This window comes from Taeniopygia guttata, chromosome 4A (assembly GCF_048771995.1).
Source record: "Taeniopygia guttata chromosome 4A, bTaeGut7.mat, whole genome shotgun sequence".
NCBI classification, from domain to species: domain Eukaryota; kingdom Metazoa; phylum Chordata; class Aves; order Passeriformes; family Estrildidae; genus Taeniopygia; species Taeniopygia guttata.
Genome location: NC_133029.1, coordinates 12,993,727 through 13,021,450, shown reverse-complemented (window position 1 = coordinate 13,021,450; position 27,724 = coordinate 12,993,727). Strand labels below are relative to the sequence as shown.

The following is a 27,724-nucleotide window of genomic DNA, read 5'->3' as shown; positions in this document are numbered from 1 at the left end:
GAATTGTATTTAACGGTTTTATTGTGATGTGACTAAGATGGATGTGACATGGTCCTCTATTATTCGTTTGAGAGTGTGGACACTAATGAAGCCATTAGCTGAGCTAAGGCGAGTGAAGAAAATAGGGAAATTACCATTATTCTGAAGCCATTAAGTTGTAATCTGCCACTTTCTCTCCTTACTCAAAAAGGCATCTTCTTTTTAAGGCCTCCCTGACTGTCCTTTAAAGATTCATTAATTCATTAACTTTCCAAAGGAGATGGAGGAAACACAATTGAAATTTTAATCAGCTCAGTGTGTCATATTATTAACATTTTGAGTGTATCTGTATTCACTGTTGCACCACATCAGGTTAAGGTTAAATAAACTACATTACAGCAAATAATGTTCTGTTTCATACTGTAAAACATAAAATGTTGAAGGCAGAAATTGGTTTCATGGTTAAATTAAATTACAATACAGAGCTCATATTATAAATATTGTCATTCAAATGTATGTTCTTTGGAGGAAATGCAATGCTATCTCCATGTTATTATATTATTATTTTCAAAATATTCACAATTAGTCTAGTCTGTGTGAAAGATTATATAAAGCACTAAAAAAAATTTATTTTATACATGTCTGCTTTTGCTATGTTCACACTTATGATCAATGCTTTTATTTTATCTTTTATAAAGTGAGTGACTTATTTTAATGTCTATCTACAAATGGGTCATTTAGACATTAAATACAATTACAACTGCAAATTTTTCTGTTCCTTATTACTTTCATTTAGATGCTGTGTAGTATTATTTTTATCTGTCCCTACTTTATTATTAAAGAAAGTTTCCTTTTGCCTCAATTGTACTGGAATGTCCTGGAGCACAGTGAGCAGCTTCTTGTCTGTGCTGTTGGACCCGATTGAGAGGCAGCTGAAAATCCATGAATGCTCTTTCATAAAAATTAAAATGCCCCAAATGTACAGAGGGAGTGAGTGCCAGTCTGAGTATGGGATCACTCCACTTGATTCCAGATAACCAACAAGAACTTTTTTTTCTTTTAGCAGGAGGAAGCCTGTTTTCTTTTGGGCTTTTTAGTAGTGTTGTTATTAATGCCTCAATGTAAAGAAGTCTAAGGTACAGAGACTTTCTGGGAGATGTGTATTTTAAGGGCGTGAAACCATTTGTTGCAGGGCTTGGACTCACACATGTACAAGGGTATGGTGGAAAAAAAAAGTGTGGGAGCAATAAACAGGGATGCCACAGCCTGCAGGTTGCAGGTAAGATGAGGCATGAAGACAAAGGGAAGGTACTGGAGGCCTGAATGTGCTGTTACTTCTGTGAACTTGAAGTTCCTTTCCGGTCCAGCAAATTTCTTCCTCTTCTTCCTCTAAGTTTATGTTTGGAAACACTTTCCATTTGGTTTTGTACTGTTTTGCCCTTGTGCTGTATCACAGACTTTTAAGCAGTGATATAACAAAGCCTGCAGACTTGATGTTAGTATTTATGCTAGGCAGGCAAGCCTGGTATAAATCTGAGGTGTTTTTCTTTTCTTTTCTTTTTTTTTTTCCTAGCTGTGATAGTGTCAGTTTGATATATCACCTTTCATGTTGTGTTTGTACTTGAGGTCAGGAAACTTCTGAGTTGTGCCTATCATCAGCATTGTAAATACAAAGTAGCCTTTGGCACCTTAGTGTGGTGCCTTGCAGTGGATTTGTCAAAACAAAACAAAATCCCCTCTTTTGTTTTCCCCTGGAGTCAATTACACTCAGGATGAAGGAGTTAGTGACACCAAGGATAGCAGCTGAAGCATTGCAGGCTAACCTGCTTATCAGAAGTGCTGGCATTGGTATTTTCTAGTATCACTGGCCAGCTTTACTGGTCCATTGAGAGCCTCTGCTTTCAGCAGGACTTGCAAAACACATTAAAACTTCTTTGCAGATTCTTGAGCTTCGAGAAAGTACCCACCTAAATAAACTGATTCTGCTGTGTCAGTGCTGGTAGTTCTTGGGGGCAGGACCTCTCCCCTTCTGCCTGTGGGGAAACCCTTTGATGAGGGGGGTGGATGGTTGGTAGTGCCCTCCAGCCCTGTCCTGCATGCCCTGCTCCAGGGACGTGGGAGGCACGTGCCAGCCCCATGCCATTCCCTGCCCCATAGCACTGGGGACGTGCTGCACTGTCATCTGGTACACACTGTCCAGAAACAGGCCCCGAGTGTGTGCTAGGGATGGTTCTTGGGCTTTCGAGATCTCGTATATAGCTCTGTAAATGTGTGCACACACCTTTGTAGCTGCTGGGATTGTTTGTGTGCTGTATGCCAATATCCATATATGCACTGTGTATACATGTGCATGATATAGGGCATGTGTTTAACCTATGTTACCATCTATGTACAGTACACCTCTGTGTTCTTATGGTGATGCATTGTGGTATCACACAAGATGGTGGAATTGCAGCTGGTTTCTCCACACAACTGGAAAATGGGCTGGTGATCTGTGGTTTCCCAAGCTGCAGTACAGCCATGGCATAGTAATTTAGCAGCAGTTGCTTTTCTGTGTCTTGGATTTCAAAATGCCCTCTCGTAAGTTTAAGTATATATAACTCTGTAACATGAAATAGTGTAAGTAGACCTATTTCTGAACAAAGCTTTTGCTATTGTGCAGGAAAAGTTTGTTTTCACTCCCTTCTGAGGTAGGTCAGCTCATTAATTTTGTTGCAGCTCCAGTGGCATAGGAAATGTGGCTCAGGTGTTCCCATATTGCTGTTGTATGTCAGATACAGAGTGGCTTTTCTGAGTAGAATTAGATTTTAGCTGTGTTCTAAGGAAAAAAAAAAAATCCAATGGAGAAAAATTAGCTACATGCCTCCAAAGCAGGAGAATGTACATCATGTGTTCTTGTGTTGAACATAAGTAGATGTTCATTAAACATCAGTAGGTTAAAAAAAACTGCTGTTGGCTTGGGATGGAATTTCCAGATCTGTCTGCTGACATGTAAGGTTTGGGACCCATTCACATCTGCTGTGACATGCTTTGCTTGAACAGAGCTTTTCCCATCTCCTTTTGCTGGCTGGAGATTTACATAATATATTCAAGTACAGTAAAAGGTTCAGACATCCTGGCCAACAAACAAAACATGCTCTATACTTAATACTGCCTCAAATTTCTCATAACTGGTCTGTGATTATTCCAGTCACAAAACACCCCGGACAGCTTTGAGATAGAATTTTTCATACAGTTATGAGTTCTTCTGTAAATAAAGCAAATCCTCAGGAGTGAGTGTGAGGAATGGTTGATCCTGAAAAATGGGGAATAGGAGTGTGTTTTGAAGCTGGGTGACATAATCCACATGTTGCAATTTATTTATTTACATCCATTACTCTGCACTTCTCCAAGCACTGAAACTCGACCAGAACACAAGAACTTATTGCAGATCTGCAAAGTCCTGTACAGTGGGGACTGTTCTTAGTTATTGCTATCAGCAGCAATAAATGTAGTAAACATAGACGTCTCACGACAGCCTAATACATTCCTCAATTTGTGACTTCTCCAGCAGCCAGAAAAGAGATGAACTCTGCAGTGGGCCTGAAAAGGGGTTATCAGCAAACTCTGGGTCTGCAGACTTGAGGAAAAGATCAGGTTTCAGTGTCCACATTCTTTGTTGAAAATACTGTCATCGGGATCTCTGGTTTTTGGGGGACTGGGGTCATAATTGTTGCTGTGTTCTATATGAAAAACAGGACTGACAACATCCAAACAAGCAGAACTGTTAGGAGCTAAATGCAGTGTCTAGAAGCTTATAACAAAACTAGCCAGCCACCTCTACAGACTTTTGAGCATCAGTGGCACTTCAGAAATAGCTAATCCCAAAAGAGAAACACCAGTATCCTGTTTTGAGGTGGAAACCACAATGCATGGCTGCACCTGAGAAAATCTGTGACAGCTTTCCTGAATCTTTCCAAAGATCCTTAGGAAAGCTCATACCCTGTATGTCTTCAAATGGTGTTTCCTTGTTGACCCCAGCATTCCTAACTGTGCTTCAACATCCCTTGATAAAAGGGAGATTCTGGGGTTTGGTTTTCTTCCCTCTTCCCTTAAGGACATCTGAGCAGGGATCTCAGCGCTGTGCCCAGAGTCCCCTGGATATACTGGAGTTATGAACTGCCCTCCTTGTGAACTTGGTTTGAGATGGAAATGTGTGTGAATAAACAATGTGTATGATTCAATTCTCCCTCTCGTGGTCAGATGGGGCCCTTCTCTCAGTCTTCAAGCAAAGACACATTGGATGTAACTTGCATCTTTTGGAAGCCTCCCATGGTCGTAGTACAATCAGGATTTAGTGAGGAAGTTACTGATGGCTCTTGAAATACATATATTGACTTTTTGCCACTCCATGAATGGACAGATTGGAGATGTGAACCGAACTGCGACATTCTGTGGAATTGTATTAACCTCTCCTGTACACACCTCCACTAAGTGTTTCTAATTTGTCTCTGTTTAGGTGTTAAAGTGCTTCTGAAACATAGCTCCCTTTATCATCCTCCTGGCACTTCTGTTGACTCCAGTGGGTGATACAGTGTGAGCTCTGTTGCTTTTCAAGGATGCTGCAGTGTCGTTGACTTTGACAGGAGCACTCCTCTAAAAAAACGAGAGGAGGATTTGCCTCTCTGTTGTAAATCCCACTGTTTGGTAAGAAAAGTCCTGAGGATTTTGTTCAATGATATTTAAGTCTCCCCAGAAGGAATAAAACCCTACTTTAAAAAAAACTAAACAATCCTTCACAAATGTACAGGATTAAGCATTCCAAAAATCAATTTTTAATTATTGTTTAATTGATTTCAGATATAAAAAAGAAACAGAAAATAAGAAAAAATTTAAATATATTCTTTACACAGGGCTTAACAGCCATTTTCTGTCAATGTGGATGTTAGAACAATACCAAATTCTGTCATAAACAAAGCCCCTGTACACCAGCATGCCTTTTGTTCAGTTTTATCACTGAAGAGCAGGAGTTTCACTGTATTAGTTTTTCCGATTTATGCCACAAATATTTTCTGTCTCATGCATCATTTTTAAGTGCTGTTTACATTTATTTTCATCCACTAGCATGGGAAAATAATTGCCACTCTTTAGAACTCCTGTTAAACTTCTGAAGCAATAAGTTTAATTGTTTATTATGTATTTCTAAGTAGTTGGTTTCCTCTAAGAATTAGCTAAAGATTTTCCTTGCACAGATCTTGACTCAGATGGTCCTTTAGCTAGAAAATATTGATTAGCTTTTGTTTGGGCCCTGTGGAGAGCACCTTATCTCCAAGACTGGGTTTTGTTACTGTGAGGGTTGACAGAATTCAGATTTAACGAGGTGAAATCTGCCATGGTCAGTAAAATGTTAAAGGATCATGGTAATAAATTATGGTATTAATATTGTGATTTCTTTTTTTATTTAATCAAAAAAGAGGTTTTGGGAACTTTAGGCTGACTGAAGCAATTCATGTAATTCTCTCATCTGCTTAGTATGTCATTTTTCTTCTATGAATATCAATGCCTACATTCATTTAATCCAAAATAATTGATACCCAAACAATTAATAATGAGAGATAGAAACTGAATTGTAAAGAACTTTAAAAGACTTTGAAATATATTAATTTTTTTAAGACCAAATGTAAATACTGCATTACATCTCAAATTATATTATCAGAAAAATTGCACGAACAACTAATAAAACATTGCATGCATCTCTTTGCTATGCATATGAACATTATTACTGTGTTAGCAAGTGTGTTGTGGCAGGTGAGGGATCAGATTTCTGAAGCAGTTCAGGCCTTGTGCGACTCAGTGCCAGGGTCCTGTCCATGCGGAGCAGCCCCGGCTGTCTGTGCCTGGCTGATGTCAGCAGGGGATAGGTGCCTTTGAAGAGTGATTCAGCAGCTCTCCGTGCTGACTAATCACTCGATTTAGCCACTAGCAAATGCAGGATACACGATGATGTCTGAGCTCCTGCCTTTTAGGGCTGGCACACAGCTCTGACTCAGGGTTGGATCTGCCCACTAATGATCTGGTGCCTACAGCCCTCTTCTGATGTGAGCTATCTGAGCCCATCTTGTCTCCTTGAAGGCAGCAAAACCCTCAGAAAGCTTTGCTGCCATAATAGCACTTTGTGGCTTTACTGTAATCACCTGGTGGCAGAGAAAGCATGACTTTGGGACTCTCAGCACCCTGAGAAGACAGAGGCTGCTGCTCTCTCCAGCAAGAGGGTACCCTGGAGGAACCAGTCTCTATGCACCTGCCTGAAGATGAGCTACAACACAACCAAAAATGCAGCAGTCGCAGCGCCAGAAGTAAGTCTGATACTTTAGCTTTGTGGCCACGGATTCACCTGGGGAGGGTGGTTGGGTCTTTAGTCGGAAGTGTTTATGTTTTCTCGCTGGTAAAAATGGGATAAAATAACCAGGATTCATACTTCTCATCTTGGCTGACAGATGTGAGCTGCCATTGTGCCGTGGAAGTGAACACATTGCCTTTGAAGGGCAGCAGAACCTGGGTGACCGTGGCCTGCACACCATGCTGGGGTGATTTGCATCCCAAGCACTCCTTGCTTCCCGTTGTCATTGCCTGCTTTTGGTTTTAGCAGATCTTTCATGCTGCCGAGGAAAGAATGTTAAAAATGGGAAGTGGATTAAGTAGATGTGGAGGCATGAGCTGAGGGCCTCTCTCTGGCTCCCAAAAGCTGCTGCACTCATCCGTCCTCCCAGGCACACTTGTGACCTGGTGATGTGGAGAGTTAACCAGGTGTGGCTAGTGATGAAGTATCACTTGGCACACAATTTAACCACCTTGTCTCTTGCTGCTGATGCCTTTCTTCAGTCAACAGGGGACAGTACACCCTTGGTCTCTTCTTTCTCAGTGTTATAGGACATTGGCTTAGGATGTTCTTCCTTAGCAGCTTTCTGGTGGTCTCTGTACTTCAGAGAATCACCCTACCAAGCAAAGTGGTGGACTCTGTGTCTGTGCTGTGGATATTAAATTTAATTTTCCCTAACTACAGGTATGTCTACAGGCTGTAACAGAGCTGGCAGTGTTTGGCCATTGCAGTTCAATAGCAATAGCCTGATGTGCTGCTGTTGCCTGGCACAGAGGACATGTTCGTGTTAGTAGCTGTTACAGTGATACGTTTCATATGTGGTTGTCTGAGCCAGAGGTAGTTTGGATTTCTGAATGTGAGAGTTGGAAAGCTTGAAAAGACAAAGAGAATAATGAACCTCAGGTATTCATGTCTTTAAAATATCACTGTCTGGACACTGCCAATTGTTTGTTCATTGACTTTACATCTGACACATACATGACAAATTCTGTCCTGCCTTCCAATGTTACCCCAGCCATGCATTTGTTCTGTTTGCCTTGGGCTGCTACTGGCTTTAGGATGTCATGTTGTGAATCAGATCAGTTGAATGGTCCTGCTCATTCTCTTTTGTGGGGGTGGGAATGGGAGGGAGGGAAATTGCTTTGCAGCCAGATTAATTTCCTGGTCTATCTGCCTGTGCAGTTGCATGAATGCCACTGCCAACACAAGGAGTGGAGCAAAATTGCTGCTAAATTAAAATGTTTCTGGACTGCCATCTTTAGATATAAAAGAATAAGTATGATTATTTTGTTAATATTACTTTGCTCTAGGTTTTGACACCCTGTGGTCTAAGACCATGTGCCTGTAATCATTATTCACTCTTGAAATGTAGAATAGTTATCGGGCATATTTTGTGGCTTCTCTGAGTATGTATGTCTGTGTATGTGTACTGCAGTCCTCTTTGTTTACTGGATGAAATACATTTATTGGTGGAAAAATATGACTTGACTTTGCAGCACATCAGCCTTTAGCCTGAATGATTGCTTGGTGGTGTTTGTGTCTTTTAAGCACAGGTGCTTCTGAAGATGTTTTATCCAATTCTCACTGTTACAACTCTGCAAAGGGTGAAGGTGCAGAACAACTCAGTGGCCAGTGCTGGCCCAATTCCATGGCTTCTCATCGGGTCATTGACGTTTACTGTGTGTTTTTTAGTTTCTGTAAATAAATTTACCAGCTCAGTACTGAAGAGTCTTAAGAGTCCTCCAAAGTAATGTACATGAATTTATCATACCAATTCCACATTAAAGTCACAACTATAGAAATCCTGCTATAGAATTCTTCTTGGCTTTTAATCAGTGACCTGTATATGAAAAGTAAAGAATAAATAATTCTCATATATATATATATTTTTTTAATTTGGTAAGCATAATCATAGTAGCTTGCTCACTGAATCAGACAATTCTTCAAATATAGCTTTTGTTGAAGTGACGTGAGTATATTCTGGGTAAGTTTATACCATTATAAATTACTAGCTTCAGACAGATATTGTGAAATACTTAAATTCCTTCTGTTCCCATATTTTCTTAGTTTATTAAGACATTATAGCTTCAGTGGATGTAGGAGGCATTAGGAAAGAAATCTATAATGCATGTAAATAAACAGGTTTCCAGACAGCATGCATTTTTATTTCTTTCCCTGTAATGCATATTTCAAAGTATTAATTCACAAAGTACCTAATAACTTTGTGAATGCAATTAGTGTTTTATATGCAAGATTCCACTTCTTTCCTTTTTTTAAGCCTTATACACAAAATTCACTCTGTTTATGTGTGTCTTTTCATAAATACCAATAATGCTTTAATTTATGGGTGTTTGCTGTTGGGCTTTGTTTAAATGAGTTCCATCCAAAAGGAATCAGAGCTTTGTATTCTTGCAGAAATGAATAAACCACATGAGGTGAATTTTCATACAACCCATTTCAAACCTGGAGTTTTCAGGGTATAATTTAGATATTGCATTGGTGGTTTATGACCATATAAAGTGGAGGTGTGTAGGTAGGAGGCTAGATAGATGTACTTGTAAATGGCTGGAAGCAAGGAGGCTGAGTATGGTCTCCAGCAGTGCATTTTTCAGCTCACAGTTTCACATCTCTATCCTAAGGCATTAGATGTTACTAATTCTCCAAGAGCCAAAGATTTGTTTTGCAGAAGATTCTGATTTGATTAAGATATTGCTTCAAGACCTAATGTTACTTTAGCAAATCATGCCATGATTGGAAATAAACTGCATGTTATCTGAGAAACAGAGAAAGAGCCTCATGATTTGGAATGATGCTGCAGAAGCAATGTTTAGTGTAATGACAGTACACTTAGATTAATTATAGCGCTGCTTGCAGGCGCCACTATACGCTTAGTGTTGTGTCAGCACTTTTGCTGTTAACCCTGTGTTGCAAAAAAATTGTAATTTGGCTCTAAAAATTTAAGAAATCTTGTGGTTTGAATACAGGCTTTGTGCTGTATGCACTTAATCAACTTCTAGGTAGGGCCTGAATTTTATTTTTGTATCCTTAGCTCTCCAAAGTATGTAGCTGTAGAAATAATATTTTCTATTTAATATAGTGTGTGTTTTCTGCTCTGCCCACTTCTGATGGAGAACTTAATTTTAGTAAATTCCTAGACTGTTGTGATCACTTCAGATGGTCTGAAATAAAGCACTGAGATATTTAACCTTGAAAGCTGGAAGGTACAAGTGTTAAGCCACCATTTCACTACTCAGTAGATGAGTGAAATTTGGCTTAATGTGTGTTTATATGATTAGCTGCAATAGCTCTGAAGGATTGTTAAAGTCTGAAATAAGCCTTGAGCATGGCTTAAAAGGCTGTTTACACACAAAAAAATTAGAAATACTCTACAGAAGCTGTTAGAATTAGTTATGTAAACACTGCAGAGTGATTTTTAAAATAAATACTGAAATATACTGTAGGCAAAGAAGTGACAGTGAGATTACTTTTTAGTAAAAAAGTTACTAAAAAGCTTTTTTACTCATCAGAATGCTCTTTATCCTCATTTGCTGTTGAGAAGACAATAATAAATGTTGAGCAAATAAACTTGCTTGTACCTGGAATATGTTGTCTCGCAAGTACAGGAATCTTGACCCATTGTTTTTTAGCAGTTTTTAGCCTCTTATCCTCTCTTGATTCTAAGTTCCACTCCTAGATTGTATTTTACTTTTTTCTGAGTAGTGCTGGGAAGTGGCTCTTATCAAGAACAAATGATGCTGTAAATCAGGGCTAAAATCAATGCTGCTGTGGGGTTGTAATAGTGAGATGTGGTTGTGTGGGCCTGTGTGTTTTACCTGCCTCTGAAGCCAAGAGTGTGGCCCTGGGTAGTGTTCCAACCCTTGGCTTCTAATTTACTGGCGAGTATATATATATATATATATATATATATATATATATATATACACAGCTGTTCTGTCTCAGTTAGATTTCAGATATCAGTATAAAACTCTTGTTTTAATGTGCCTTTTCTCATAATGCAAACAGTAAAAAGCAAGTGGGTATTCATATTCAAGTAGAATTGCATGGGCATACAGAAAGCACTTAATCCCTGCACCCTTAATACCACTAGAGTAGGATTTAGGACTGGCAGGGCTGGCTGAGATGCCTGGCAGCATATATTGGCTCCCTTCTCCTTTGGAGCACGCGTTCCCTGTAGGTGCAAAGGACAGTGTTCTTCCAGTAGCAGGATGGGTTCTGTCAGTTGGAGGAAGGTTTATTTGCCCAAAGCAACAGGGTCTTTAACATCATGGCTGGCCATTTTTGGCTGTAGTTACTGCTCTTCTCCGTGATAGGTGGTAATATAAACAAGGGATGATTTGTGCCACTGGAATAAGGCCACATGTGTTATGCCAAATATAAAATGAGAGGGCTGATATGAGTGCCTCTTGGACATGTCTTTCATTACCCTTTATGCTTCTCTTTCCTAATAGAATTTGGAGGAACCAAACACATGCTGTATGCAGGGTTTTATTAGAGTGCTTTGCCTCGGGCCCTTAACTCCTTTAGCTGGTCATTACCTAACCAGTAAAGACCTCTAAACGGGTCATTAATGCTTAAGTAATAAACTGTTTCACAAGACTGTCTAGTACAGAACCTCTTCTATCATTTTTACAGTTACTGTTTTATAGATAAATCAATGACCAACAACTGGATATTCTTGTTTTGCTACATAATCTTGTAATAGCAGCCACAGCAAACTGAGGGAGACAGAGGGTTCTGTTAGCTGTGTCACAAGAGCTGGAGGTGGCCACGTGCAGGTGTGGAGTTGTATGTAGGGTAAACCAGGAGTAAGGTAAAGAATGAAGGCATGTTCTGCTGTGCCCAAAATAAAGTATATCACTGCATCCGTTTCTAAAGCTTTTGGGTTTTTTACTTTGATATTTTTTTCCTCCTTCTAAAAGTTGAATAAAGTCAATAAGGTGTCTTTTCTTCCCCCATTGCCGTATTAGGGACATGTAGGCCTCACTATAGTCTAATATAGTCTAACAAAGAGAGTTTCTGCACTTCCACTGAGATTTCTGAACTAGCATAAGTCTTGCACTCTTCTATCATATGTATCCATTCACTGAGTTTAGCATATATTAACTTCTTTCTAGGTATAACAGTAATAGTTAGCTGTGGCACACATGTTTCCTCTGCTTCTTGGCATGAAATTTTCATCCTCCCCCCTTTGACCAGTATATCCCTTAAAATAAGTTTCTTTGCATGAAGCTCTAGAGAGCTGTTTCTCCCTGGAGAGACAGGAGGAGAAAGTGCATAGTAGGTACCATACAATTTTTTGGCAGATTACCAGGCATTTGATATTTCCATCGTTATTAATATCAGTGCATCTTTGATGGACTGCTGAGTGCTGGAATAAGCCAGTCATATACATCTTTTCTCATGTTAATCTTTGAGGAGTGCCAGTCTGTGCTGGAACTGTTGGATTTTTTTGTTTGATTTTTGGCTTTTTTTTCTTTTTAATAAATATTAAAAAGTTGAATGAATGCTGAAAATTGTTCTTTATGGACAGAAAATAGTTTTCTATGGTGAAATGGAACAAAACCTCTGCAAATTTATGACTGCTAGTGTGATTAGTGCCTATGGAGCAAACACTTCATAATTGTTTTTCCAAGAAATTGAAAATATGTTAGTTATGGGACAAGTTCTCTCTGGCAATGTGAAACAATTAATATTGAACAGCTGTTTCTATGATAGACTATTTTTGAAAAAATATAACATTGGCATGCTTTTTTATTCATTACTTCTGTGTTGAATTAGTTTTGCATTTGTAGCTGCCATGTTGAATCTAACAGGAAAAAATAGATTTAAAAACATGAGACAAATTATTTACTGAAAGAAACAATAAAAAAGTGCATTTTTTTCCTTTTTCCTTAAGAAAAAAAATATCTTTTTGAGTAACGACCTTAATGAGATCCTCCAAGGGCTTTGAGGTGACTTCAGCCCTGCACCTTGTTGTGCTAGACCCTCAGAGCTGGTGCTGAAAGTCATAACATTATATATAGTAGTACAAGAATTGTGTGCTGACTTAGAGTTTAAGTAGGGAGAAATCTGACACAGCACTTCGTTCAGTTTACAACTCTCATAATATTCTTAGCACCTGCAGAAAGATTTTAACTCCTTTAAAGCAAAAAAAAAGGCTAACATAGTATTACAAAACAAATAACACCTCAAAGATTGCAGCTCCATGGTTGTCCTGTTCTTATCTTTGCTGATAATCTGACAGTGCTGGTGCGGTAGCAACAGTAGCAAACCCAGTATTTGTACTGAATTCTTCCTTCAGACCTGTGGGCAGAAGCTGTCCTGTGTGTCACTTTACTGTGTTAGTACGACATCAGGAATCAATTTGGTCCCATCTGCAATTGCCTGATATAATCAACCTCTATTCTGTTTAGCTCTACTCTCTACCTACAGTAAGTGATTTGTATGTGCATGAATATTAAACTTCCCAAGTAAACGTGTGAGTAAATATGAATTGGCAATAAAAGAAAGTTATATGTGTCTGCTGAAATTGAGTGCTCATTGTTGTTTTTATAAAACGGCATTGAATTGCATCACCGTGGTGTGAATAATGATTATTGCTTCCTTTATTTTGTGATAGGAGAGAACAGAAGATCCCAAATAACATCACTTTCACCTCTGGCTGTTGTTCTCTATTTGTTGTAAAGATTTTCTTCTCTAATTTTTTAATGCCAAATCTGTGTTAGAGCAATTTTTCATGGCTCAACAGCCCTTATTTTTTTTATACGACTGACTGCAAGTATATTTGCGTAATGAGTACAACAAGGCAGATAGAATATTTACAAGCCGTAGCAATTCCTGTGCAAAGGCAGTCTCCAGAGAAGGGCAAAATAACAAAGCAAGTAAACATCACAGTTCTCTAAATAAGAAGTTTCGGGCATTGGGGTGGTGACTCAGAACGTGGATGGGAACCCTGGAGTTTTAGAATAATTTATGGGGATGCTGAGGAGATGGATTTCATTTAAATACAGTAACTGCTGAAATATTTCTGAGTTAAAAAGTCAACTAGTGGTTAAGTAAATATCCTCTTGACCCCTTTTAACTCTTGTGATGTACCGTTGTTTTAAACTATTTACTTTGAAATGCTTGAGTCATAAAATGACCCAGGAGAGATGGATTGACCACAGATAGTTAATGCATAGGATTTAGTTGCTTAAAATTTAAACCCCATGCCCATTTTTTTATCTAATCTATTGTTCTTTAATTGGATGAATTAGTTTAGAAATGAAGGGCTGTGGAGTCTAAAAAATAAAAGAAAAAAATAAACTTAGAAAAAATTGGTTTCACACAGTCTGCAAAAAGCATTAGGGGAAAAATTTAGAGAAGAACAGAGGTTCCTTCTTGTTTCTATAGAAACCAATAGTGATCAGGAGGGGAGAGGATTTCTTTCAAGTGTACATTTTAGTGAGGCTGGCTCAGCAGCTCAGTGCTCCGGAGGGCCGGTGTGCAAACCGCAGAGCTCCGGTGGCTCGAGGTGCGGTGTCCCTGGGCCTGTGGAAGCAGCTGGAAGGGGATCCCACATCCCTGGGAGGCCTGGCTGGCACCGAGCGGGTGCAGGGAGCCTTTCAGTGCCAGGTCCCCGGGGCGCAGCCTGGCAGGAGGCTCTGGAGCCGAGCGCGGCCGCCGCCACCGAACGCGCACCAGTCCCAGCACAGCCAGGGGAGAGCACAAAAGGGGGAAAGACTGAAGGGAAGTGTGTCAGAATTAGCTATGCTAATTGCTTTGAAGTAATAATCTCCTTCGGTTTTATCGTGACCGAATCGTGGCCGCTGAAATAGCGTGTGTTCAAAGCATTGCAGCCAGGACTCAGTGACTTGGCATTTGAATCATGATGCTCTTCCTCGTGTACTGCATAATACATAATGCCCTCCACAACAAAATTATATTCTTAATTATGTTCTGTTTTCCTGATGTTACCTTAGTGTTGCCATAGAGAACAGACCAGGGATGCATTTGAAAACCAAATTTTAAAGCAAATCTAGGTCTTAATCAATACTGTACCTTTAAAATAATTGCAGGATTCCTCTAAATGAAGTTCAGGTCACATGCAATGTCAAAAATAAGGCAGTTTCAATTTGCTGCAACCTGACAGACCCAAGGAGTGACTGAGGAATATCTAGTAACTGGCAAAGACACCTCTGTTTGACATTTACTTTCGCATGTAAACAATGGAGCACTGTATATTGGCATCTGAATGTATTAGCTGGTGGTGATCCAAATCCTGGTATGAATTTAGATGGTTTTCCTTTCTGTTTATAAATACATAGTCTTGATAACAAGGGAACATTTACTGCAATCTTGCTCTGCATTTGTCAGAGCAGAATGAATCATTTTGAAACATAAACCCCCTCAGATCTCAAAAATATCAAGAAAAACATAAAACATAAGGGGAAAGGATTATAAAATACAAATAAAAAAGGTTCTTAACATATTTAGAGGCCTATGGGCTGTAAACACTGTAGATTATCATTAATGAAACTCTCTGCCAAGTACACAAACCACAGTTCGGTAGCAGCTGTTAAGCAAGCATTGTTCAAAGCTGGATAATCCCTTGAACATTATACTTTGTGGCTCTGTACCTCTTCCTATTAGTAATCAGATAATTGCCTTGCATTTTCTTTTACACATTTTCCTTTTAAAATTCAGTTTCATTTCTTTTTTTTGTCAAAAGGCTTTATCTTGCAGTCGTTACTTAGGCAAAAATCCTGCAGAGGTCAACAGGCAAGGCTGTGATCTTTATTTTCAGGAAGTCTGTTCTAATACAATTCAGCCCTGTGGTGTTACTTGGGCTTCACAGTGGTAAAACAGAGATGATTAAGATGCTTGAATTCTTTTGTAACCCAGTTGCCTTTTTTTTTTTTTTCCCTATAAAATGGGCTTTTCTAATTAATTTGGGAATTAATTAAAAATGTTTTCTTCCACTGTTTTCTACTTTAAAATAAGTTTGCTCTTTCATGTTGGGAGAAGGAGGTGAGAGACCTTCTGATTCTATTTGTCCAAAAGTTCAGGCCTCATATGGAGGCTTCCCAGGACATCATATGTAAGTATTTTGCAGAAAGAAATTTGGAAATGATGGCAACTCTTTTTTCCTAGCATTAAAATATTCTTAAGTCATTATAGCACAGAAATAGTGATCCATAGCCCTGGTAATTGTGAGTTCCCTTGAGCTCCATTGGCTGTTAGGGTTGAACTGAGAAAGAGTAGCTTATCTTGCACTTCTGGAATTTCTCACAACCCTATAACAAAGCACTATTGATTTTTCTCAGCTGGCAGGAGGGGAGGAGGGATTGAAGAAGGTCATATGTAAATGTGCTAAGTCTGATAAACAGCTGGACCAAATATTACTGAGTCTAGAACCTCACCAGTGCAAAGTAAATCCATTTTATAACCCCTGAAATAGGCATTTGCTGATTCCTCTCAATTCACATATGGTGTCCCTGTGCTGGAGTGTTCAGCCTCACAGTATTTACTGACATGGGCCATTCAGTTTAAAGCCAGCACATCTCTTTGATGGGCACTGGCTTCACGAGCTGTTGGCATCAACTTTCTTTGTCCAAGTTTGAGTTCCAATCCCCAAAATCAAAGCAGATGGAGACATAATTCAGAGAGCAGAAACTATGATTCATCTTTAAACCTGCAGGGTTGTGGGGACTGTTTCTGTCTAGTACTTAAAATTATTTTACATCACATGGCATAAGCAGAGGTTTGAGGGATGGTGTCATACCCCCCCATGGGCAAAGCATAATGGATATTTTCTAGCTAACATATCTCTGTGGATGTGTAAGAAGAAGAAATTGACTTTCTTTTTTTCCCCTAAATTGCAACATTTTGTTTTCAAGAGAATCTCGTGCTTTCTGTTCATTGCAGAAGCAATATTATTAAATGCCAGTCGGCAGGAAAAATTAGAAAAAAGATGGCCTGAAAGACAAAAAGAAATGCATTTTCTTCCCATTTCCCAAAAAATAAATTACCAATGAGGCAGGAGCTGTCTTTAGGCAAGGTTTCAGGAGGCAGATTAGATAGCAAAATTATTTCCTTGTTCCAGTGAGAGGCAGTTTTCATTGAAGACAAGAATTTAGGAGTATTTCTAAGGGAAAAGGTCTTGCAGCAAAACTGCAGATTGGGCAGCACTGAGGTAACTCATTGATCCTCCCAGCAAAGTAATACCAATTAAAAAGGCATCTGTAACGAACAAAGTACAGATTCACTCATCTCAGTTGCTGTGAAAGGAAGACATGTATGAAACAATTACTATGCTCAAGAGAACTAAAAGGTGGAGAAAGTGTTCCTTGGTTGCTTTCTTGTTAGAAGCCCTACTCTGTGCAGAGTATCTGCTAACCAGTTTCTGATAGCATTCAGTTCTAGAATATTTTAGAAGAAGATGGCTCAGCATAGATTCTAACTTTTGGATAAATTTACTGACATTAGGATGTTAACATTGTGCATTTCCAGCAAAGCACTTTGACCTCTGTAAGAAGGTTTTCTCAGCAGCAGTTTCTGTACCCTTTTTGGATGTAGCCATCTGGGGCTTCCTAGAGTGATCCTTGGCTTCAGGAAAGATTTTCTTGCCCTTAATCATCTTTAGGGTTGCATAAAACTCTTCCAGTGTATTGGCAGTTGTGTGTTGGTTTGGAATTGCATTTCTGAATGCATCAGAATCTGCCAAACTGTCTCAGGAGCAGTGCTGCCCAGGAAGGCCGTGTGGATTAACTGCACATTTCTGGAGGGTTTAGTGTGCCAGTGGGATGTAGGGCTTAGGGGAGCTTGCAGGTAACTCTTGGGTGCAGAACATCAGCTCCAGTGGTAATGCCATTGAACAGTTCCTCGAGGTAATGGCCAGCTGCAAAAGTTGTCCTGTGGTCTGATACTTTCATTTTAACTTACAAGACCACATTAGTCATAAATGGTTTCTGAAGTTGAGATACAAAATTTTGAGGAATTTTAATATTTGGGTGTTGGGTGTGAATTTGAAAATGAGCCACTTTGCATCCATCGTTATGAATTACTGATATTTTGCCTTCCATATGAGTGCAAAGGGAAGAAGAGGGGTGGTAAATGGGGAAGCAAGAAACTGGGACAAGAGTCAGATCCCTTAATTATTTCTGTTGTAGAATAGAGTAGTCTGAGGGATTGACCAGTGGGTTCTGTCCCACACTCCTCCTTCTCTTTACCTGACCATATTCTGGGATAAAACCGTGTTTGTCAGAAGTTTAAAACACAGCTGACCTGGTTGTCAGACAAACAGAGTCTGAGACTTTTCTTAGATTTTGAAAGAAAACAAACCCCAACTGTTCACAGTTCCCCTCGAGTGGAGTCCAGGAATGCCTTCAGCATTTGACTCCAGATGACGGAAGGCTCACAGCCTCAACTAGAACCCGGTCATTGTGATTTGGGCAGTAGGTTTTGGGTGAAATGAAAGGATTGAAATACAGTCGTCTTATTTGAGGGGGAAAACCCATCATTCTTGTCATTGTCCAAATGTGGGGACTTTGAGCATGGAGTCTTTATGAAAAGATTGCTCCAGTAAGATAAACTGACTTCCATATTGGAGAGAATTTGCAAAAGCAAGTAGCTGGAATTGAATAGAGTAGAACTTTGGAAGTAAAAATTGAGAAAATCCACAGTAGAATTAACATGCTGTTATAGAAAGGTGCAATTATTAAAAACCAGAACAATAGAACTGTGGAAAAAATAAATCTGAAAGGAAATGGGGAAAAGCACTGCTTTCCTACTAATTTGCCCCCTTCGTTCTGTGTTTAATTTAGTAAAGCAGTCATAAACATTGCTAAACAGTCAAAAAATTAAATGTTGCTGTATAATTTATGGTGGTTACAGGATACATGAGAGTGCACTTTAATTAGCAAATTGCATGTTTATTTTATTTGCTTAGCATATAATTTAGATTGGATAAATGCGCTTTGACTGGCTATGGCACCTAGGTATCCTCATTTGGTATAATTTTTAATCACATTGTTTTGGAATTTTATTGCAGCATTATACAGTTGATATAACAGTGCACAATTAAGTATGCTCTGTTCACACCTTGCTCTTGAGGAAATTACTTTTTATCTGTATTTCGATGGAGCACTTTATATGGCAAGTGAGAACTTGGGAGTAATAAAGAAAGCTCACTGTGGGCGCTAGAGCTGCAATCTGAATAGTAAATAATAATAGTAATGATGGTGCCCTGTTAGTGGAATGTGTTTGGGAGGAAGATTAAAAAAACAAACCCCTGAAAATAGGCAACTGGAAGTGATCGTTGTATGTAGTAGTGTGTTGGTCGTATCATAACAATGTCTTGATGGCAGAGCTGACCTGGGAGAGGGTGAGGATTGTGCCCGGTGCTGTACACAGCCCGAGGGGCAGAGATCTTCATCCAGCAAACATGAGCAGTTGTGGAGAGGGGTGAGTCGGTGCTGGAGAATGTGGGAGCTCTCAGAAAAAACTGCCCTCTCAGTCTTGGGTCCTGCTCCTGCACCTCCACTGTGCTGTGGCCCACGTCAGGATGCTGACCAGCCTGGACAATGGGATGTGCTGTAAAGATGAGCTGGAAAGAGACAGGATATGGGGAGAGGTAGGCTCAGGCATGGTGGGTGTTCCTGTGGTTCCGAGACATGAAAATATTTCTGCACGTTTTGGTTTGTTTGTTATTGTGTATTTGATCATGCTCAGGGAGTGTCACTCAGGGATGTGTTCATGGCATTGTGATTTCAATAAGCTTTGAATCTGGAGCTCTGATTTGCCTGTCATTCTCTTTTTTATGTGGTGACAGGGCTGTATCCTTGCTTTGGGGAAATTCAGATTCACCTTACCAGTTAAATCCCCACTTCAGGTAAAAGAGTAGCAGAATTTGCAACAGATACATTGTACATGTTCCTGGAGAATGTAGTAGAGCTGAACTTGAAGGTTCTGGAAAGAAAAAATAAATACATTTTCTTTAGCAGGAAAATATTCCCTAGGCATGTAGTCAGTAAAAAAAGAATATTATTTTTATAGCTAAAATATGGAAGGAATAAAGAGTGTTTAATTGAGATCTAGACTATATCTTGGCAGTGTCATTTTCTATAGTGGTTTGACATACAAAATTCTTCAGAAAAGCCCTCATTTTCTCTTACATCCTATGACTTTTTCTATAAGGGCTGCCTGAGTATTACATATATGCCAATCCGAGATCCCAAGCGACTCTCAGCAAGACTGATGCTGGGCCAGATGACGCTTTCAGTCACATAGGTATAAATCTGGGATAGCTCCATTGTTCTGCTCCCGCTGGAAGAGGATCTGGCCCACTTTCCTCTCTTCTCTGCCTTTGGGTAATTGGCCCCGAAATGCGCCAGTGCTGCTGTGGTGTGATTGGCACAGATCGCTCCGCTGTGACAGGACGTCGGCGGCGGTATGTACTGCTCCAGCACTGACATTCCTTACTTTGTTACAGCGTGTTTTGATAATGTTATCTGAAAAGAATGTTCTCTGCACTGATTATGGTTATTAAAATATACAGAGATCAACAGATATGGCAAACAGCTGCTTAGTCACAGCTGATGTGAGAAATTTGATTTAATATAAGTCTCACCATTTGAAACTATATCCTCTAGAAAAACACAGGCGATTAATCCCCCCTGCATGCAAGCTAGTTGACTTTGTTTAAAATAGGATTATATCAGGACGATAAACAGGGACTAGAATTAAAGCACCTTTTTGAAGATTGCTGAAACAGAGAATAAAAAAAGCGAAGAGGAGAGTTTTTCTGGTTTGGAGATTTTGTTTTGGTTTTTTTCATTTTTCTTTTTGTACTGATGCACTGGAGTGTTTGGATAATATTTATGGGACCTATCATGCAGATGTCACAGTGCTGTAAGAAAATATCTGTGGTATTTAGAGCCAGCGATGCAGTCCTTTTAAATATCTGTATTACTCTATAAAGGCAGACAGTGCTTCCCAGCATTCCTTATGGAACACAGGGAGAATGGCATGGACCTCTTGAATAATTAATATGGTTTTCAGAGCAGTAGTCATGGAAACCCAGGCAGTGTCACATATATGGATTTTAGGAATTAGGCACGTTTTGAATTGCACATTTAGCCAAAAAAAGAGCGTGCTGTAAATCTAAAGATCAGAAGCATTTTCTCAGTGAGTCTCTTGTTTACACTGACAAATACACATATCTTACATATTTTCTTGATTTAAATAATACTTGGATTCCTAAAAATTTATATGTTAGCTATCTAAAGGGCTGTTAAAGGCACTAAATGCCATAAGTCATCTTTTAGATGGCTTACTCTTTTTTCCTTTTTTTTTTTTTTTTCATCCTAGACGCCTGAAGTTATTAGGATGTAGGTTTTAAACTGTATGGCCAATTGCAGTTCACTTAAAGGACCACAGCTTTACCACTAAAGTTGCTAGGCCCTTTCTATTAGTTCAGTTGTGTGGCTTTTTTATCTGTCTCAAAAAATGTCTCTTCAGGATCAATATCGTCATTACCTTGGGTGTGTGTGTGGAAGAAGTCAACCAGGCAGCAGTGAAAAGCTATCATCCAGTCCTCAGTAATATTGTACGTGTAAAGAATAAAAATACATGGAAGTTATTTATAGACCATAAACCCTCTGGTTTCATAAACCATTTTATACTATTATTTGTCCAAGTCTACAGAGTCTCTCCTGAGTTCACAGCACACTCAAAAGCCTGTTTTTTATTTCTGGCTGTTTGAATTGGGAAATTAATTAGAAATACACTTAGCAATTTATGGACATGAAAAAGCCATTTGGCCCAGTAAACCTGCTTTCTTTTACCTTTTTTCATCCTCATTTTGTTTTGTCGCTCTCTTTCAATCTACTCTCTACTAATAAAAATATCAATCCTTTTCATAAACTCATTGAGACTTTGTGGCAGTAATATTACTTGGCAGCATAATGTGGCATATTCATTACTTTCTAAGCAAAATGACTTTTCTTTACATTTTGTGATCCAGATTCCTCAATTAGATGCACACTTGCAGCTTTCATTGAAATCAATGAGACTTTTATAGCTGTCACTGATAGCCAATACTGGCTCTTTATTTCCAAATGTGAAATGATGGCCACAGTTTTGGCTTTATTTTATTTTAACTGGTAATAGACACGTTCTCCCTATCTCCCACATCTCTGTGCTATATGAAAATTTTTCCTAATCTGAAATGAAATATTTCTGTTCAGTCATTTCAAAGTTTTCTCTTTCCTGTCAAGAATAAATTAAATCACTTTGGCCTGTCTTGACATGAGATAACTTTACGTACCCAAGGTTAGTCAAGGTTTCTGAAGCTGCACCCCCTCTACAGTAAAATTAGCTTATCTGTGTGATGCTTAAAATTGTGGACAGAATTCCAGTTGTGAGGTAGTTATTAGAGAAATCACCTTGCTGCCTATGATTTGTATTGCAGCCCTTGGTTGGTGCATCCCTGTGTCCTTGTTGCTGTTTCTTTTACTGCAGCCATACACAGAACAAATGGCTTCAGAGATTTTTCTACACTAAGCTCTAAATACCTTCCCAGTTGCTCTGAGCACTCTTTGCCTGTTTCTTTTCATGTGTATTCCCTCTTTCCTGGCTTATTATGCTACAGCACTCCCAACTAAGTTATCCATCTGTAGACCTTTAAAAAGATGTATGTTAGTAATAGAAATAGTCAAAAATAATCAAGAGGGCCAACTCAGAAGGGTGTGTCAATAACAGCCATCTATTGGAAACCTCTTTTAATTCCCTCAGGACCATTAAGACTCAACCCCAGAAATTCCCTGCGGTTGGTAATCTTCTTAGCTGTAGTCTTTGTTGGGTAGAGTCACAGGGAGTTAATTAAAATGATGAGACTTTTAGTTAGATCAGAGAAGTTAAAGGTGGTGAAGAATATGGTCCAGGTCTGTAGCTGCATGAAGGACAATTTACTGATGACTAAAGCTGACATTCCAATAAAACTCAGCTGGAGTTACATGGGAATTATAACCAGATGAAGAGCTTGTCTTCAGAGCATATTTGGCTCTAATTTTTTGCTGCTTTCAGATCCAGTACTTTGGTGCTACATACCATCCCTCTTCCATTGTAAAGTGAGACATTCATGGAACCAGTTCTGTCCTAAATTGTTTCCCTCTCAAGATTGTTTTGCTTCCCAAATCATAGAAGAAGTCAGAGATAATGACAACTTTTGGAAAAATCCAATTGTCCCCCTGTTTTAATGCAGAAAGTTATTTAGTAATTTAGTTTCTTTCTCTCAGAACTACACATATATTTTTGTGTACAGACACACACAGACACTTAATATTATAGTCTCAAGAAATTGATGCTGCTGTCATATCTGCAAGTAATCTTCAGCACCATCATTGCTGCGACCTTTCAGACCGCTGAATGTAAATCAGATCCTTTCCCTCTGGTGGGCTCCGTGGCACACTGAAATTGCTCACAGATTGTGTTCGAACAGTGCCTATCAAGTGAGACGACAATGCAGGAAGCATATCCTCATTCTGGTTGCACTGGCACATTTCCAGTGCTATACCAACTGCAGTGTTTTACAGTGCAATCTGTGGTTTGTCGAGGAAAGTGTGTGTGCACCTCTGTTAGCTGTCACATGCTTGCTCAGAGCCATTGTGTTCTCCCTGACTTCTACCCTCTGCTGATGGAAATCCCTATTCTTGGTTGTAAGCCATCAGATCCGCAAAAATATTATTGGCTTCATGGATTTGGGGTTTTTATAATTACAATAACATCATACCAGGTAATGGAAGATGCTTCACATACAGTGTTGTGCAAAATTTTCATTCTATATTTACACTGACATTTTTAAGTCCAGGCAAATGCTTTAAAATGCTTTGAAAATTTGAAGTGGAATGCAATGCCAGGCTCATGGGAAGAAGGCAGTATGAAACAAGGCATGTGCAGAGCAACAGGGTAGTACTGGAAATTCTCCTTGTGGCTTTAAAATCACCAACTCCTAGTGTGATCGTGTGCAAAGATGTGCCTTAGGTTCTCCACTGCAGAAGTTTAATTCCTTGCTAATGAAATGCTATGGTTATAGAGAGGGAATAAGAGGATCAATAAATATGATTTCCACAGAAATGAGTAAGTAGATGAATGGAGAACAATGTGTTTTGGTTCATCCACTGTTACTTCACATGGGACTGTAACAGCAGTAGTCTTATCATATCTTGCCTTTGGTAGGTGTTTCAGCTTCATAATTCATCAGTTTTCAGTAAAAGATCAAACAATGGGGTAAATATTTATGTAAGCCAATCTAGTTTTGACCTCTAGGGCTTTGATGCTCAAAGTACTCAAACAGGACAGGAGAGCTTGAACTGTAATTCTTATAATGGCATTCACCACCTTGGGCTTTCTTCAGGATCCCTCTCTCCTCTTGGACATGCAGTGGAGAAAATCAGGTAGGACATTGATGGTCCATTCCTCTTCTCTTTCTATGAAATTCTACATTTCAGTGGCTGTGACTGCAGGAATATCAAAATTTAACACATTTATTTCTGTCTGAACAGAGGAAAAAAATGTGTTTGTTTGGGTATCTTGGTGTTCCTAGTATGTTCTCATCTTCTGTCCAGAATTGTGTAAAAGAGGCTGATATGAAGCTAGATTAAAGAGACTCAAAGCACAGCTGATCTGGCTTTTCATACATTGTTGGTAGAGGAAGCTGTCTGAATGCTGCAGAGGGCTTTAGATCTTGGTTCCATCAGCTCACAGAGGAGATCAGGTGAGCCACTGTACCTCATAGAGTGAAAGAAACTGAAGCCATGGTTCTTTGCCACAAATCTACATGGCACGAGGCCAGTTAAGAGCTGAAATAGGTTGGTATTAACGGCAGGGAAGTCTGGAAATGCTCTAATCATACGTCTCCCAGCAGGGCTCTTAGTGCAATGACAGGATGATCGTCTTGTCAGACTTCGAGAACTTTCTTCTTTAAACACATAGAAAATGGGGAGGCTGAAAAGGGGAGGAGGGAGAGGGGACGGCAGAAAAAGCTTTAACTCTGCTGATGTGGCTTCTTTAATTTGCTGTCAGTGATGCCACCGATGTTAATTCTGGCAGGGTTAATTATGAGAAATTAAAAAGCCGCTCAGAACAGACTGTACCCTTCGTACTCCAATAAAGAGGCAGCTCTGGCGTGAGAAAATTTCTTCATTAATATATATCCCCAAAGGGCTACTGCATACAGCTTTTGGAATATGAATCATAAACTCCCAGGGACCCTGCAGGAAGCAGGGGAGATAGGATTCAGAGGAGATTGACTGTGTTACTTTTACTGCTTCAGGAGACTGACGCTCGGGCTGGCAGGAAATCACCATGCCGGTGACATTTGGAAAGAAAAATTTATTAATTTGCATGCTAGCATGTTACAGGTTTTGAAATATGGTTTTAAATGCGTTCTGTACAGCCCCTGCTGTATCAATGTTCGATGTGTCAGTCTGTAATACATGCAGCTGTTAACACGGAGCTTAGCATAAGCATTGTAATTGTTTACCATTTAGTATTTTGCAGAAATGGCTTTAGGGCATGCATTTATTTCTCAGGAAAATTTCTCTGGCTTCTCAAAAACTAGGCAGTATATGCCCTTAACCTAATACATTATACTAAATGGCAGTGTGGTTATACCACATACGTTGTAGAAAGTAAACTGCAAAGAATACCACATACAAATTGTGCAGCTCTAGAATACAACTGACAAAAAGAGTATATCCCAAAACAATAATCCATAATTTATATTAGTATAACCTGGCAAAGCCACATTATCAAGCAAATGTAAATGCAAATGGAGTTAGATAATAGTGAAATACCTCAGTGATGTTACCTTGCAGCACAAATAAAGCCCTATTGTTAAAAAACTATGTGCTTAAACCATTTTTAGTGTAACTCTGATGCTGACAGCATGTTCCAAAGTGCTGGTGCAATTTTGAAGTCTCTTCCCAGGAAAGGTATTATGGTCTGTAAGTCATTACTATATAGAAAGCAGCTAGACAAAGTTTACAGTACAGAGGTCTAAAAAGAGGACAGAGAATAAATTTTCATAAGAAAAACATGTATTTTTTGCTTCCTCTAATATCAGTGAAGCACTGATATACAATGTGTAACCTTTCATTCAAGAACCTCAACTGTCTTCAGAAACATTAATTAACCTTAATAGCAGCTACTGTCAATGGGTATTATTTTGAAACTTGCTGTAAATGGTCATTCAGAGGACTGAAAAAATGCAGGTGAGATGGACTGCTAAGGAAAAAATGAAACATTACTTAGAGCAATTGAGAGTGCTTGGAAACAACCTCATAGGAGTTATTTCAGCAGATTGCCTTTTCAGGCAGGCTACATTGAATATTCCTGTGGCAATTAGCATTGTCACTTTGAGCAGGAGCAGTCTGGAATAGAACGTTAGAACCTGTGGGTAACTTCTGCACATTTGCAGTTCCAGAGTGCTGGGTTATGTCAGCTTAATCCTGCCTACCAGTATTTTATTTTTCTAGATGCTTTGTTAATGTGGAGCTAGAGGTATGGGTGGATAGTGTGACACATACAAGGCACAATGTGATGTGGGAACAAAGTCAGAAAACCTGATGGCCATTTTCTTTGTTCTAGCTCTGGAATCCCACTTTGTACCTATGTGACTAAACATCTGCTATCAAAACTAGGTGAAAGATTAGGTATGTGCTATAAAAATGGCATTTCCTTTGCCACTGAAAAATGACTTTAACATTTCCAGGAATAAAGACCTCCTTTGTTTTCTGAGATTCTAATCCTTGTCTCCAATTTCACCTTAGAAGTGTGTGTCCCTCCCAAACCCTGAACCCCTGCTGTCACCAGCTGTGCATTTCTTGGCAGAAACTCACTTATCAATGTTAAGGATGAACTTTGAGGCTCATTGAATCATTCATTGTAATCCTCACGTAACAAACATAACATTTCAGCAAGATTTCTAATTACCTTTTGACTGCTTTTTTCATAATGCCCTCTTGCTGTTGGAATGGCTCTCATGACATACACAGAAATAACATTAGACTGTAAATCTATTGACTGGAGCAGTGGAAGGAAGAAAAAAATGTAGAAGGGGAGAAGGTCGTTCTCATAATTAGTGTAATATATCAGCATGCTGGGAAACTGAAATGGGAGAAGTTGTTAGAAATGGAAATTTGACTGAAAGCAAAAGTTCATCTGTGAGTCTCTTCTTCCCCGTTTCCCTACTGTTACCTTACCCTCCAAAGCAACCCTTCTGACAGCTCCAGGGTATGCTGTTCTCACAGGCTCCATCTGCAACCCAATCCATGGGCAGGGTGAGCTTCTCTACCCTCCTGGAGAAGGACTGCTTTAAAATATTCACACAGGAGACACAGGCAGTGTTCTCAAATGACTCGGAACCGCTGCTTCCCAAGCCCTGAGGGGCACGAAGCCGGTGCAGGGCTGGGTTGTGCAGCTGTGTCTTCACTGCTTCCCATCCAGGCCTGCATCAATACATTAGACAGCCCTGTTTGCACCCAGTCTTTGCTCACTGGTGACCAGTGCAGACCCAGAGGGTCCCAGCATTAAAGGGAGTCTGAGATCCATGGTGAGGGTGATCAAAATCTAGTCAGAAGAGCTAATCCTTTTGTACACACAGTATCAACTGACAATCAATACACAGGCTACCGGGACTGGCAGTGGCTGTCCTAAAACCCTTTCAAAATCTTTTCATTTCTAACAGTCTGTCCCAGACATCAGGATATTATCTAAGCGGAGATCATGAAAACTGCCCTGTTTTCAACTGAATTTTTCATCTAAAATGCAGCTCACTCGCAACTTGTTACTGTCTAAAGAGAATGCTAACGCTGCCACATTTCCTCATTAGCTTTGCATAAGACAGACTCCTGTGTCACAGCTGATGGAGCCTTTATGAGCCTTTTAGCCAAATGACTGATGTTTCCCTCGTTATGTCAGATCTGAGGGCACTGCTGGCATCTTTCTTTATTCGCTGTCTAACACCATCAATCGAGCAGCTGCCATGCACCCATGATCAGGCTGATTATTAAAATGTGCTCAGGAGGCTGCTGACACCAATTTTCTTTCATCTGAAGAGGCCAATATACACTGGCTCAAGCCGACAGTTATGTACGTGTAATATTTAGTGTAGGAACCAGCAGGTAAAAACTGAGGCTGATTCCACAGAATCTGGATCCAGTCCATTGAGATTACCCTTAAGACCTTATAGAAACAATGGCAATGTTTGTTTGGTTTTTTTTTGTTTTTTTGTTTTTTTTTTTACTCTTTTGTAAATAGGGAATTGTTCTTTTTTTTGGGGAGTACTTTGTCTAAAACACAGCCCTTTCTCTTATACTAGTGTCC

The 27,724-nt window shown here is 39.4% G+C and overlaps 1 protein-coding gene across 6 annotated transcripts in view; it reads left to right on the top strand.

The window, feature by feature from the left end:
• The window catches only part of AFF2 (ALF transcription elongation factor 2), a 332,557-nt gene that overhangs the window by 26,741 nt on the left and 278,092 nt on the right, over nucleotides 1–27,724 (top strand). For 2 of the 6 annotated variants that reach the window (XM_072929171.1, XM_072929173.1), the window contains exon 1: nucleotides 19,647–19,787. The exons of 1 other annotated variant lie outside the window; for it this stretch is intronic. In XM_072929171.1, coding sequence (XP_072785272.1) covers nucleotides 19,723–19,787 — 65 coding nt within the window. In that variant the 5' untranslated portion in view covers nucleotides 19,647–19,722. Of the gene's footprint in view, nucleotides 1–5,983; nucleotides 6,315–19,641; nucleotides 19,788–27,724 lie in introns of those variants that run through there. 3 more of the 6 variants (XM_030272689.4, XM_072929172.1, XM_072929170.1) reach the window with 3 other exon arrangements.